The sequence below is a fragment of the Microcebus murinus genome, chromosome 8, assembly GCF_040939455.1.
Source record: "Microcebus murinus isolate Inina chromosome 8, M.murinus_Inina_mat1.0, whole genome shotgun sequence".
Classification (NCBI taxonomy): Eukaryota; Metazoa; Chordata; class Mammalia; order Primates; family Cheirogaleidae; genus Microcebus; species Microcebus murinus.
The window spans coordinates 70,982,069-70,997,127 of record NC_134111.1 but is presented as its reverse complement, the minus strand read 5'-3'; the positions used below and the strand labels follow the sequence as shown (position 1 = coordinate 70,997,127).

The following is a 15,059-nucleotide window of genomic DNA, read 5'->3' as shown; positions in this document are numbered from 1 at the left end:
CATTTGTTTACCTGACTATTGTCAGCCTCCCACCTCAATGTAAGTTTCACGAGGGTGTGGACTGGGCCTGCTGAAGTCTCAGAACTTGGTTCCTGGCCAGAGTAGGCACTCAGTATTACACAAATGAGCAGTAGTCTAGGCAGTAGCTAATGAGGATAGAAAGGAGAAAATGACTGTACTTATGTTTAATGTCCTTGTGAACCATTCCACTGTGTTCCCTTAGAAAGAAAAATAAATCATTGAAAGCTTTGAAGTGTGTTGCTAAGACAGGTTAGAGGGGTGTGAACATGTTTTATTTATTTATTTATTTTACCATATTGAAGGTTTAAAAATATTGTAAATTGAAATTCATCATCCAATGCATGATAGTCCATCCTTGACCTGAGCTGGGCTTCAGTAAAAGGAGCAGGTAGACAAATGCCATGCACAGACAGAACACGGAATCCTTTGTAAGTGTAACCGTAGGGCAGGGGTCCTCAAACTTTTTAGACAGGGGGCCAGTTCACTGTCCCTCAGACCATCGGAGGACTGGACTATAGTTAAAAAAAAACTATGAACAAATTCCTATGCACACTGTACATATCTTATTTTGAAGTAAAAAAACAAACGGGCAGAAACACCCGCATGTGGCCCGGGGGCCGTAGTTTGAGGACGCCTGCTGTAGGGTATGCTGAGAGAAAATGTATAACCAGAACTCACCTGAGTAGGTGTTTGGCCTTTATGCTCTTCCACTAGCATCAACCTCAGAGTGAGTGACACATCTTACTATGTATGTCTACAAAAGGCACCTCCAGCCACCATTGACCTGTTGTATATCTTTGACATTGTTTGTTTTAGGATTCTGAGAAACGAACTCCCCTTCATGTGGCCGCATTTCTGGGAGATGCAGAGATCATTGAACTCCTCATTCTGTCAGGTAAATAACCGCTGTACTCAAAAGGCAACTGCAAATAAAAGTTTAAATGACCAATTTACTGGGTTGACTACTATAATGAATACAAACAAAATTTCTTATGATGCAAATGGAAATTTACTTGATGAGCAATGTTATCTGTACACGAATGGCAATACAAGAAGTTGTTCTTATTGAAAAGTGACTTCTCCAGTAAAATTTTTATGTTGCTTTGAAAGTCTGATTCCTGGATGTCTAGTCAGGCCCAGCACTGTGGACAAATTCGGTACATTTGGATATCTTTTGATTTCTTTTTAATTATAGAAAAATAAAAGGCAAGAAAACTAGTTTAAAGTCTATGTGAACACATACCCCCACACACTATACATAGTGTGAGTATGAGCATATACACTTTATAGAATACACATATATATTATATATATACTATATATATATACTAGTATGTATACACTATATATGCTATATATATATATATATACTACATATGTGCTATATAAATATACATTTGGTTTATACACTCAGTGAGTATATTTATATGTATTTAAATTGGACTGCAAAACAATACCATGTTTCGCTTATAGATACATGACAATGTATATGTAATAAAAATGTAAAAACATGGATGGTAAGGAACAACATCAATTCCTGACCTCTGAGTAGGCAGGTTGAGTGAGAAATGTCTTCCGGGAAGGGCATAAAAGGAACTATTATAACTCTCTAAAATATTTTATGTTTAAAAAATTGATAGATAACATGGCAAACATGTTAACTCTGGCTTGTATGTACACTGGTGTTTGTGATATTACTCTCTTTATTTTTCTATGTATTTTAAGTACTGTCTCATGTTTAAAAATGCATATAGCATATATAATGCTTTCATTTTTGGAAACCTGTGTGCTCAGTACATCTTACCGAACAGGTTTCCAAAACCATTATGTGCATTCTCCCTTAAGTGTTTGCTAGACAAACCCTGGAATGAATCTGAGCATGTGCAGGCATCTCATTGTAGCTTGTCTGCAGACAGGCTGCCTTTCTTCCTCCTCCTTTTTGTTATGGGAGATTAAAATCTAGAGGAAGTGCCTCTGCCCACAGACAAGGCAAAAGGCTTATAATAAGGTTTTGCCTTTGTTTGCATAGTAAAGGGAAACTGTAGAATTCCAAAATAAGCTATGCAAAGGTAGGAGCTGATACGTGTATTCAAGCAGATGTGGAGAACATGATGGCAAAGAAACAAGAATTGTGCTGTGATACACAAGGAAGATTCACATTGCCCTTATTTTTGTCGTGCTCATGTTCTTGAGGTGTGGGTTTCCCCAGGAAACAAGTATTCTGTGCCTTAAAACACATGTGCCCTATGCTCCTGACAGGAGCTAACACGTGGAGCTTAGGTTAGATTTCACATGGCATTCCTTGCCCTCTTGAGAACAAGCCTTTCTTCTTTCCGACAAATCTAAAGATGTTCCAGGGCTGTCTTCCAAGCAAACATGTATTGTTTGGTGTTGGCACAGACTATGGCTAAGAGCCAGCACACACCTGGCCAGTTGCCCTAGCAGTTGGAATTTGGCCCATGGAAGATTGTAGGCAGAATCAGTGGAGGTGTAACATAAAGAAGTTTGTATTATCAAAATTCAGATAAAGCAAAATAAATAAATACATACATACATAAAATAAAAAATTAAATAAAAAAAAGCATTTTGTGGTATGACCATGTTTCCTTGAAAATATGAAAGGGTCTTATATTTACTTTTCCTCAAAAAGACACCCTAGGGCTTATTTTCAGGGGATGTGTTATTTTTTTTAAGTATGGTACAAATATAGTTAAGTTGTCTTCTTCTGGAACATCATCATAACTCTCCAAACCCCAAATTCCACCCTGAAATTCTTGCGACTATTTCCTTTAGAACCATTGGCCCCAATCTCTCCTGTAGAGCAATAGAGCTCTCATGGGGCAGATGAAAAGGGCTGCTCATCTTCTTTACCGCTCTGCGATAAAATGCATGGGTTGCGCAGAAATGCTGCGTAGCCATGCCCATCACTAGGTCTTATTTTGGGGGTAGGGCTTATATTGCGCAAATGCTTAGAAATCCTGCTAGGGCTTATTTTATGGGTAGGTCTTATTTTCGGGAAAACACGGGACACCTAATGGTCCCAACCAGCTATACCCACTACTTAAACATTCTCTTAAGAGACCTCTCAGAGTCTCAGAGGAATGTTTGTTTCATGAATGTGTAAATTCAAAACTTTATCTTTCATTCCAACTTTATGGTGCTCTTGTTTTTTCTATATCTGAAAGTGAAGGTTTTTATTCCGCAGCATGAAGTTGACACATCTTTTTTGTAGGCGATCTGGGGCCAGTGATAGTTTGAGAAACTTGGTTTCATATCACCTTCACATGGGCATAGAATCCACCAGCCTCTCTTTAACTCTGGCTGAATAAGTAGAGCTGGGAGAAGCTGTTGCACATATCTTGATCTATATACCTGTTTGGTCTTGGAATTACTGAGATTTTAATCTCTTTAGTGTAATTTTGGTTCAACTTGTGATGGAATTTTTCCTTCTCCCTCCCATCCAAGTAGGAAGACTTAAGGCATGGGAGAGCATTGGGAAAGTTTGTTTGTTTGTTTGTTTCAGTTGTGGAAGCAGAAGCAAACTCTTGTAATTCACATGGCTTTTATTTTCCTCGAAAGATCCTTTATTCAATTCATATATTGTTTTTCTAATATTGTAAGAACATGATGATTTCATCTCTGAGCATGCATCTGGCAGCTGACCCTTTAGCGAATCCAACCAAACTGTTTTCCAATTTAATAATGAATGAGGTGCTAATGATTCCCATGTTGGACAAATAATTTGGCCTTGCCTGAACAATGCATTACAGCTGTATTCTCCATTGTTGTATTAACTTACAGAGCATGGTGTAATCCAAGCCCGCTAAATTCCTACTGACATCTCCTGTTAGCCAGGTGGTTGGAAACCTGAATGCCTCTGAGTAGACAGGGGGACAAGGTCTTGGGGAAGAATTTGGGCCTTGCAAATTTCACCTTCTTATAACTGCCAGTCCAGATTCTGGCATTGTTTCCCTCCCGACTCTAGCTTCCGTTTGGGAACTGGCTGAGTCAGGATTAAGGCAAAGAGAAGGTCAGAGACGTCAGTGAGAACCAATCATTGCCTGAGAGTGAAGAGACTAGGCTTGACATACACGAAGCAGAACACACAGAAAATTGACTGCAGTAGAAATACCCTATAGAGAACACTCTTGAGGGTGAGCAAAGATTATAGGGTCATGGGTTGATAGAAGAAAACTGGAAGTGCTCACCCTCTAACATGGAGTATTTGTGAGATATAACTCCGAAGTAAAATTTATTAGAGTTTACGCCATCAAACAAGTGGTAGTCCTACAAAATTATTTATGATGTTTCAGAATGTGCTCACCACTCTCAATGCAAATTATCTCCAGAGCTGGTGGCATATCATTCTTTTGATTCCCTTTTGCATAGCAAATATTCATCCTTTGAGGATGGATTTGATATTTTCTATCTGGTGAAATAGGAGTGATTAAGTGAGGCAATACTGATTTCGGCTCACGAATTATAAAGTAATGAGCCATTTTCTGGCGGGTATGTTGCCCTAAAGGCAACTCCAAGGGGAGTTTTTAAACTGTTTTAAATTATTTTGAGCAATTGCCACATACATGGAATTATCATACACTCTTCCAAGGTAATTGCTTTGAAGAACAGTGCTCCTGTGTAATAAGATTTGGTTTAAAAAAATTCTGTAGCAAGCTGATCTCATTGTGGCATAATCATATTTCATATGATCTTTCTTTTATGCTCATTTCAACAATTAAAAGCCAGACTTTGGATAAACCAGCCTTAAGAATTGATTAATTTTTTTTTTGGACTGTAAGATTTTTCCGTCTCTCTGTCTGCCTTTATCATAGCACTTCTTTTTTCCTTTGTTCTGCTTCTTCCTGTTTGACAAGGCTTAAGGAACAGAAATATTGGCTCTGGAAAAGATGCTCAGAGCTCCCCTTACTCCTGATCTCTATGAGAATAAAATGAGGAGGTAATAGGAATAAGAATGAAGAATATCCTTCATTTATAATCAGAGTTTGGACCTGATAATCTTTGGTTGGGCCTTTGTTTCTGAAGAATCAGGAGGCCCTACGCTAGGGCTTATTTTCATGTTTAAACTTTAAAATGTCCTTGGGTAAGAAAGCATTTGGCTTTAAATCATTAGCCATGCATACTGTGTCCTTGGGTGCACAATGGTGCCTGACAGGCAGGTAAATAACGTGAGGCTTCCTTTAGAAAAATCAGCTATAAATATTCAATTCAGAGCCAGAACCATCTGACATCTCCCTCTGACATGTAAACAAGACTCTCGAAAGTGTTCAGAGGAAGAGGATGAGGAAGCCAGCAGCAGGAGATGACACTGATAAAATGCTTCTTGGGTCTCCATTCAGATAACTCTGCCTTTGTCATAATAACTTTTGTTACAGGGGAGAGGAGGTTTTCCTGGGCAGCTGCCTATTCAGCCTCCTTGAGACGGACTGGAGGAATGGAGGACTTAACAGTAACTGAAAGGAGCCATTTCCTAGATTTCTAATTATCTTTAAATTTTTCAAGTGTGACTGTGAAGCTACACATAAACAATGCTGGTGCAGTTACATGCCGGTGTGTGCTGCTCTATGATGCCCAGCACACATGGGGGTCATTTTTGTCCTTGAAAGAGTTTTCATATTGAAAGCCACATTTGGAACTACATAAAACTAAAAATCTTCAGAATACAGCATATAAATAATAATACAGACGTATAAATATAAATAAGAAAAAAAAATAGAAAAATGGAGGAAATAGGCAGAGTATGAACAAGTAATTCTCAGAAAATGAATTACAAATGGCCAGTAAACAAACATATTAGAAGATGCCCAACTACATATTAAACCAGAAAATACAAAACAGAGTTGCAGGTTTTTTTCCAATCAGATTTGCAATATTTATTGATTTATTTTTAAAATAGCTTTATTAAGGTATAATTGATATATAATAAACTGCACATATTTAATGTATACAATTTGATGAATTTGAACATATACATACACCTGTGAAACATCTCTATCACCTCCAGAAGTTTCCTTATGTCTCTTTGTTTTTTGTTATTTTAGGTTTGTGGAGGGGGTGGGGGGTAAGAACACTTAACATGAGGTCCACCCTCTTAACAAATTTTTAAGTGCATAATCCAGTATTACTGACTCAGATTTTCAACATTTAAAATGTCTAATAATATATAAAGTGTTGATGGGGATGTAGGGAGACTGAGCAATCTTATACCCTGTGAGTGTGTAAATTGGCACACTTTGGAGGGTAGAGAGTACCTATTGAAACCAAAAGTGTGCATTACCTATGACACATAAGTCCATTTTTAATTATCTATTCTAGACAAATATTTGCATAAGAAGTCATTTCATGGATGTTCATTATCTAAATATTGTTTGAATAGTGAAATATTAGAAATAACTGAAATACCCATCAATAGAAGAAATGTCTAAAAAATATGGCATGTTATTGTTGGAATACATGTAACAATTAAAAGGAATGAAACCATTCTGAAAGTAACAGCATGGATAGACATGAAAAGTATATTGTTGTCTGGTGCGGTGACTTACACTCAGGCTCAAAATGTGGTGATAATAAAATGGCACTTAGAGAGCCAGCAAAAGATTCCCTAAAATTCTAGAGCTCTCCCACACACGCATAGGCATGGACTTCAGTGATACTGTGCCTCCATTCTACAGCTGGGATCACTGGAGTGGTTGTGGAGAGAAGAAAGCATGAGAAAATAACAGTAAGACCAGCAAGTAACTCATCATTAACTTGAATTTATTTTATTTTTTTAAATTCAGACTGTATGACTGAAGTCATCTGCAGATCTAACGGCAGTTCTTGCTCCTATTCTCTTACTCTCACCTGGAGTACAGGCTAGGAAAATCCTGGAAGATGCTATGCAGCTGGGCCACTTTATATGGGAAGCATAGGGAGTGTTGTTTTTCTATCAAAGGCCACCACCCCAGAAGAAAAATAGTATAACCAAAGGCAACTTAGTCTTTGCCCCCACCGCCACTCTGCTATTTCTATTAAAGAAACACAAAACTTCAAATGCACAAGCTTTCTTAAAAATATTTTGTTAGAAAATATTTCAAACATATAGAAAATTATGGAGAATAATACAATGAAAAGCCATATGCCTTCTACCAAGTTTTAAGAAATCTTAACATTTTGCCACATTTGCGTTATATCAATTTTCAAAAGGAAATAAGACATTGAAGACACAATTGCAGCCATTTGGGCACTCTTACTTCATACCTTTTCACACTCCTTCCTCCCTAGAACCAACCACTGTCCAGAATTGGCATCTGTTCTCTTTAGCCATATATTTTAATTTCATATCTATGCATCCATAAATAACATATAGAAATATAACTGGTATTATGCCATAGGTATAATTCTGTAACTTGATTTATTCATTCAGTGTTAAGATTTTGTTGCAGTACATCTGTTTATATACAGAACTTTAATCTGCTGTTTATTTCCTTGACAGTATAGCATTCCATTGTACAATTATACTATGGTCTATTTATCCGTTTTCCTCCTGATTAACATTTAGGATTCCAATTTCTTGTTACAAACATGCTGTAGTGAACATTTTTATACATGTGTGAATTTCTCCAGGGTATATGATTGGGGTGGAGTTGCTAGGTGGCAGAGTATGCACGGTGGTAGGGCATGCATGCCATCAATTTTATTAGGTAATGCCACATTGTTTCCCAAAGGGGGTTGTACCAGTTCACACTTCTACCAGCTGTATATTACGTCTTCCTATTGCTCTTGGCATTGTCACACTTTATCATTTTCACCAATTTGATGGGCGTGAAATGTTATGTTAACGTTGCTTTCATTTTCTTCTCCCTGATGAATTATGAGAAGTCTCTCTCCATATGTGTTTTGCCTGCCATTAGGGTTTCTTCTTGCATTCACTTTTTTTTTTTTTTTTTTTGCATTGAAGTGTCCAGAAATGCATTCACTTTTTGAGTTTACAAAAATTTAAAGCACACAATTTACTCTGCCAAAGACTATGAATGATAAGTGTGAATCCAGCCCTCTTGGACTGCATGAAGTCTGAATGATGTTTGTGACATGAGTGCCAGAGAAACAGCTCCCAAACAAGTCACAAACGTGCATTGGGCTGACCAGAGGGATATGCAGTATGAACACAGTGTGGTCAAACCTACCACACAATGTGGTCCTATGTATTTATGACCCCAGAAAAGTCCTGACAACAAGGTTGGATAATTTTAGAAGGGTTTAATAGCTTCCAGAATGTTGGAAGAGGAAATACTAGGACCTGAGGGGACCAGTGCTGTTTGTTTTTAAACCAAAAAGGTGGGCTTTGTGACCAGCACTGGGCACTCTATTGGAACTAAGACTTAGGAGAGGAAATCTAAAATTTGTTTGTTGCAGTGGCAATTTTCTCTTAAAATTCACCCATTTTGCTTTTCTTAATCACTTCTGGGGTTCCTTCTCCCCAGCATTTTCTAGCACTTGAGTCTCCCTTGCTCTTCAAAAAATACTTGTTTATACAGTCTCTAGATGATGGTTCTTCGTGTTCTTAAATCTCTGTATTTGACTTCCTCTTCCTCTGTAGGGCAAGTACCATGCCTTTCACTCCCTTTGAAAATTGGAGTCATAGATTTAGAGGTGAATGAGACATTAGGGATGATTTGGAAATAAGAGCTGCTAATATTTTTCTAGTCTTTGACATTTACAAAGCACCTTCACATTCATTTAATTCTCCCAAGCACCCTGTAGAGAAGTACTGTTATTATTGTTGTTAGCCTCATTTCACAGATTAGTGCTTTTGGTCACCGGGCCAATAGGTGATGAAATCAGAACTCAAATCTGGATCTTCTGACCATGAATCCTACTCACCTTCCATGACTGCGATCATTTTACCCCAGGACATTTAGCCCACAGTGTGGTCCTACTACCGGGGCTGGAGATGCCTGCTGCTTTCACATACTTAAACTGATTTTAAAATTATAGTCTTCATTGAGGTAAGGGGCTTGAACCCTTTCAGGCAAATTGGAGTTAGTAGAATTAGGATTAAACAAGTTTAACATTCGTAAATTAAGCAATAACTCATCAGTGGCTTTCAACCTTGACAGCATATTGCAATAACCTCTGGGGAGCTTTTAAAAAATACTCGTGCCTGACCCCAACTCAAACCAATGAAATCAGAAAGGCGGCTGAAGGGGAGGCGTTCTATCTCTTTGTTTTATGGATTACACTCTTGTTTTCTGTGATTAATACTGTTGCATTTGTTCTTCTTCAGTTAAAGAAAAAAATAGTGTAAGTTCTATGATTTGTCATTTCTTTTTAGCCAGTGCCTTAAACTAAGCTTCCAGCTCACTCTTACCCTTGAAAGTCTGCTGCCTTTTTTAGAGATTTCTATCTTTCAGCTGTCAGGTGGCCTTGGCCTCACCGAGATTAGTCAGCCTCTACTTCCACCTGACTCACTTTCTCAGTCCTTGCCCCCAAGGTGCCTCCACCTGTGCTTTACTTTCTAATTTCTGTGATTTGTCCTTCTACTTTTCATCCTTATGAGCTTCTTTCCTCCTTGTCCTATGGCTAAAGTAGGCTTCTCTAATTGCATTTACAAAGATACCATATATATTTTCTCCTCTTTGCTTTTTGTAGACCTTTTATAAAACATTCCATCTCTGACCAAAGACTGGCCAAAACTCTGAACTCCCCAAAAGTAAGCTCGTGTTGGGTGTTATAGCTGTTTAGATGCAGGACTTGGTGGGCTTGTGCTCGTGATGGCGGATTGGGAGGGTGTCGTGGAAGGACGTGTACTCTGCTTTCTGTGATCCCACTCACAGGGAGCGTCTGTTCCATGTGGTGGTGTGGCTTCATAGAGTTGAGCATGAGGCATGTCTCTGAGTGTGAGCTGGTTTGGCTTATGCTTGAGCCTGTGTGCCCACCTCATAGCTTGAGAGAGCCATGAGCAACTTACATAGGCTTCATATCTTGTCTGTCCAAAAGCTTCTTCCTCCAGAGATATCTGGTTGGTTCTAGAGAAATAATTGAAGTTCCTAGATAAAGCAGATTTATGCTGGGCCCCTTAGCCCAGATTAAATCTTATCAGAATGTGACTAATACAAAGAAAAAGAAAAGCTGGTGGTTATATCTAGCAGATGGGAACAAGATACAGCATTTGACTTAATGTCAACAGAACTTCCCTTGACTCCGTTACGCCTCTAACTTGCACTGTTTGGTTCCAGGAGCTCGTGTCAATGCCAAGGACAACATGTGGCTGACCCCACTGCACCGGGCTGTCGCTTCCAGAAGTGAAGTGAGTGATCACCTTATTTAATCTAATACCTACTGTTCCTACAAAAAGAATTCTTGCCAGTGAATTTAAGGATCTTTACTGGTGAGCAGAGGGCTTTTACATCTAATATTAGAGGGTTACCAAAAATGAATAGCTGCTTATTTGAGCACATCCTGCATGCCAGACATGGTGTTGGGAGAATGTCTGGGGTAGTGAAAAATGGACAGTATGATTCTTGACTTCAGTGTGTTCTCTGTCTGGAGGGGAGGCAAACCAGAAGCAGATCAGTATGATATCATAATGGAATAGGAGAAGGACGCAACTAACTGCCTGCTTGAATAGAGGAAGTCTTCCAATAAAAGGTGTCAGTTGAGCTGGTCCTTAAAGGATGGGTAGGGACTTAGCAGGCCAGAAGAAGGAGAGAGGCTGAGGAGGGCGCTAAGCATGCCAGAAGACAAAGAACTGTGGAAGTGAATGAATAGGGGGCTTAGGTATAACTTGGGGTATAATGGAAGGTAAGTCTAGTAGCAGAGGCTGGGCCAGATGGTAGAGGGCCTGGTATCTTCTGAGCAGGGGGGAATGGTCAGAGCAGAGGACTGATAGGCTCAGATGCATGTTTTGGAAAGACCACAGTGGTAGCAGCATGGAAAGGGGCTGGAGGAGGTGGGATTTCAGGTGGGGGTGCCAATGGGGGGCCAAAGAGGCCTGAACTAGCTGGGATGAAGGTACACAAAGGAATCAATGATTTGAGACGCAATTAGAAGTGAACATGATAGGAGTTGATACCTTGTGAGGGTGATGTGGGTTAATGGTGATGCTGGTTACCTAAAAGGCACAGAGCAAGGGAGCAGGGTCAGGAGTTGCTTCTGTTGGAACACACCAAATTTGGCAACATGTTTCTGGAGTGCAAGCTACATGAAGGCGGGAATCTGTTTTGTTCCTTGATGTATCCCAAGGCTGGTACATTCTAGGTGATCAGGATGTAATTCACTGTTGAATGCTGGAAATTCAAGCAAAGGTGGCTAATAGATTATTATTATTTGCACAGGTCTAGAGCTCAGGGACAGGGAGGATGATCACAGAAACCATGGTAAATGCATCAGAAGTATGAAGGGTGAGAAAAGAAGACCAGTGTGGGGTTGAGGGTGGCAGGGAACCCTGGTGAATGTCGGCCTTGAGGCCTGGTTGGAGGAGATGCCCACCATGCAGGGATAGGAGAGGTGCTAGCCCTGGATGCACTTGGTGTTGGACGAATAGCCTTCATAGCCCCAAGTTGACCAAGTGAAGCTTCTCCTCTGCCACTGATGTTCTCCAGGTATGCCTATGAGCAGTAGGTGTTTTTGAGAATGAGTATGTTGGAGTCACAGGTGTCTATGGCTGTCATCAGTGTCAGCTTTTCCTCTCTGGCAACTATCTGGAAATTTCGAATATACTTGGTAGGTGACAGTTAGCCTAGTAGTCATAGCCTTCCTTGCTGTTTTTTTGTAATTTGGATAGTTTTTAAAAGAGGTTGAATGTATTCTCTTTCCAAATTGCCTATGTGGAATGAGAGAGGTAAATAATCAATTTCCTGGCTTAGACTCTGGGGAATTCAGAATCTTCTTATGGTCTTAATTTTATTTCTATTTTATCTGGGAAAACAGGTGCAGTGGGCTGCCTGAGTTGGTACGACTAGCTTCATGGGACCAGCTCCTTCATAGAGGAGCATTTCCTTAAAAGACCACTTGATCCTTGGTAAATTTAAGTGTCTCTTAAAATATATATATATATTTTTTTTTAAAGAGGGAGAATATATATATATATATATATATATATATATATATATATATATATATATATTTCCCTCCTTTAACAAGAACAAGGGATTTTTGGTTAAAAAAAATTTAATTATGCACATCCTATATGCCAGGCACTGTGCTTGCTGATGGAGCTACAAAGAAAAATAAGACCTGTGGTCCCTGACCTTAGGAAGTGTGTGGTCTGGTGGGAGAGAAAGACACAAAAGCAGATGATGCAGATGATTTCAGTACTCTGTGACCTCCCCCGAGTGTTCTTAACCTTTGTTTGCTCAACTAGTTTCAAAAGCTTTGATCCTCAAAACATCCATTTTCCATCAACATTAGCCCATCTTCTTTACATGTATCTTCAGTGTGTTTGAATCCAGTCAACCCAATGATGAGAAAGGCATTTGTTGTTTCTCCAAGTAACCAGCTCTCTGCAGGTTTGCTGAGGGGAAAAAAATCTCTTGCAGGTGTCTCTTGCTAGGAAGGAATTAAATGCAAACAAATTCTGAATTATAAATAATCAGGGTCATATATAAGCTCACATAAGAGAATGTCCTCATATTAATGCATCACCGTGAGTTGAAAAGTTTCTTATGAAAATTGGAGTCTCTGTAACTATTGTTAGAGTTGATGGTACAGTGGACATCTTAACTCCGAGTACATTGCTGTGTTGTAGAACACCCTAAATTCAGATCTCCTTCTTTTGAATTTGGTACTATTGCCATTATTTTATACCTCCCCTAACTAATAGCTGGGGAGAGGGAAGTAGGCTTGAGGGGAAAGAACAGAGAAGGTTTGGGCCAGTAATTTGGAATTGGGCTGTTAGCACTTGCCAAAGGGAATATGTAGTTTCAGCATGAGAGCTGGCACATGTCTGTTGCTAAGATTGGCAAGCACTAATATTATTTATATGACATTTATATTATATGCCATTTCTTCATTGAAAAGCTCATAAAACTCTATACTGTCCTCAAAGCCTCTTTGCTTATAAAACCTAGGTAATTGCTCTTTTAGGGAAGGTTCAACCAGTGAAGCAGAACCACCATGAAAGTTATAGAATAAGATACTTATTAGAGGGATTAGACCTTACATAATCGCACAAGTTGCTGAAGAATTCTATGTGAGTTCTATCACTTCAGATTCCGTGTGGCCCTGAGGTCACTGTAGGTTAGCAGGGTCTACAGTTCAAAAGAAAAGCTGGATACGAAAAGGGGGAGAAAAGGGACAAACTGGAACTCATGTCTGTCCCAATATTATGGACATGGGTGACTTGCAGAAGGAGCTGTGCATGCACCTGGCCCAAGAATTAGAGAAACTAAAGGAAATGGCAGGATCTGAAGAAGCATTGAGCCAGGTACTGTCCTGTGCCAATGTGGTGATTGAGCTAATTATTGACATCATGTGCAAGTTGCATAATACTTGGCGCCCAACACCCAGTCAGATTGCAGTTTCACGTATGCCTTCTAAAACTCATGCAGATTTCTCTCGTGGCCAATCCCAAATGGAACATTACAGGGATGGGAATTCTGGGAAATGTAGTTCAGCTTGGTGAACTTGGTACAGTACGAAACGACTCTAGTAATTTTTATTCTATTTTCATTTTAAAAATCTTTTGGACAGTAGTTCCATGTCTATTACTTGCCACTGCATTTCTAGCATCTCATCTGGTCAGTAAACAATTTTGACAATTGCTTTTTGAGTGATTCATTAAAGACTGGGTTTTCAATTTAAGGTACAATAACAATTCTCAGTGTGACTGCTAACATGGAACTGGGATTCACCACATGAGAATGCTGGTGGTAATCATCTTTTGTATATGCAAATTGATCTCTCAGGGTTCAGGGTTCAATCAGGGAAGCATATTTATGGGAGTGTGTGCACTATAAGCCAAGTAGGACTTTGAAACCTACAAAATTAGGACTAGTTCCAAAATTACATGTAACACAGATATCAGTATAAGTCAAAATTTCTGAGCCTTTTTTCCATCCAGGCAAGATTTATGTTCAGAATTCTGTGTCTGGAAAGATAATGTGCATTGTTAAGTTCTTTTCCTGAGCATGTTATACCGATAGGAGCATCAGATCATGATATTGATTAAACATCTATCCATATTATGTCCTCCATAGACAAGAAGGTAGATCAAAACATGACCACACCCCTTGAAAATCTTCCAATGTACAGTCGAGTTCCAGATAAATCTTGCAGACTTATATCGGTGCTGACCAGGCTATCTTGTGTGCCTCCTTCTCTACCCAATCCCATAACCGCCTCCCACCTTCACGTTCTCCCCATGGCTGGCACATCTGGGATTCTCATCTTAGAAACAACCTGGATCCAAATAGCATTGTCTCTTTATGGGATTCCTGAGGCTTCACTGGCCTCATCTTCCTTTTTCTCTGACCCCTCCCAAGGCTGTGAAGAAATAAAGAGAGACTTACCAAAATATTATGAAAATATATTTTGCTAGCTAACATATTAATAGATAAGAAAGATTTGGGGCTGCCAGGGAGAATATTCTGAAGTGTTTTTGTGAACTGTTATATTGTCTCCCCTGTCTAGCTCATTCTTGTTGCTTCTTTGCTTTTCTTTCTTGGAAAAGAGCAGCTGCAGGGAAAGGAAGTTAAATGTATATAAACACAGAGAGTCTGACACATGTTTATTGAAGCCCACTTGGTGTGGGCTTCACTTACCTTTCCTAAGTATGCTGGGAGGGGACCTTGTGGGCTTCCAAGGACACAGTGTTTGGGACAGACAATCAGGCACACAGCCTACTGCAGAACTCTGTGTGGATGCAACTGGCCGTTCCCACACAGCCTTCCTGCTGTAACAAGCTAAGAGTAGCATCGAAGGAGAATTGCTGGACTTTTCACTTTCCTGTTCTAGAGCCTATCTTTTGGTTAAAAATGGTTGTATATTGTCTTTAGAGTGTAGGATTGAGGACATTGTGTCCGTGTAAGTGTTGTCATTAT

The 15,059-nt window shown here is 39.4% G+C and overlaps 1 protein-coding gene across 5 annotated transcripts in view; it reads left to right on the top strand.

Annotated features, from left to right (window-relative positions):
• The window catches only part of ANKRD44 (ankyrin repeat domain 44), a 286,791-nt gene that overhangs the window by 147,628 nt on the left and 124,104 nt on the right, over positions 1 to 15,059 (top strand). For all 5 annotated transcript variants that reach the window (XM_012776977.2, XM_012776975.2, XM_012776976.2 and 2 more), the window contains exons 3-4: positions 838 to 916; positions 10,257 to 10,327. In XM_012776977.2, the coding sequence (XP_012632431.2) occupies positions 838 to 916; positions 10,257 to 10,327 (150 nt within the window). The remainder of the gene's footprint in view (positions 1 to 837; positions 917 to 10,256; positions 10,328 to 15,059) is intronic.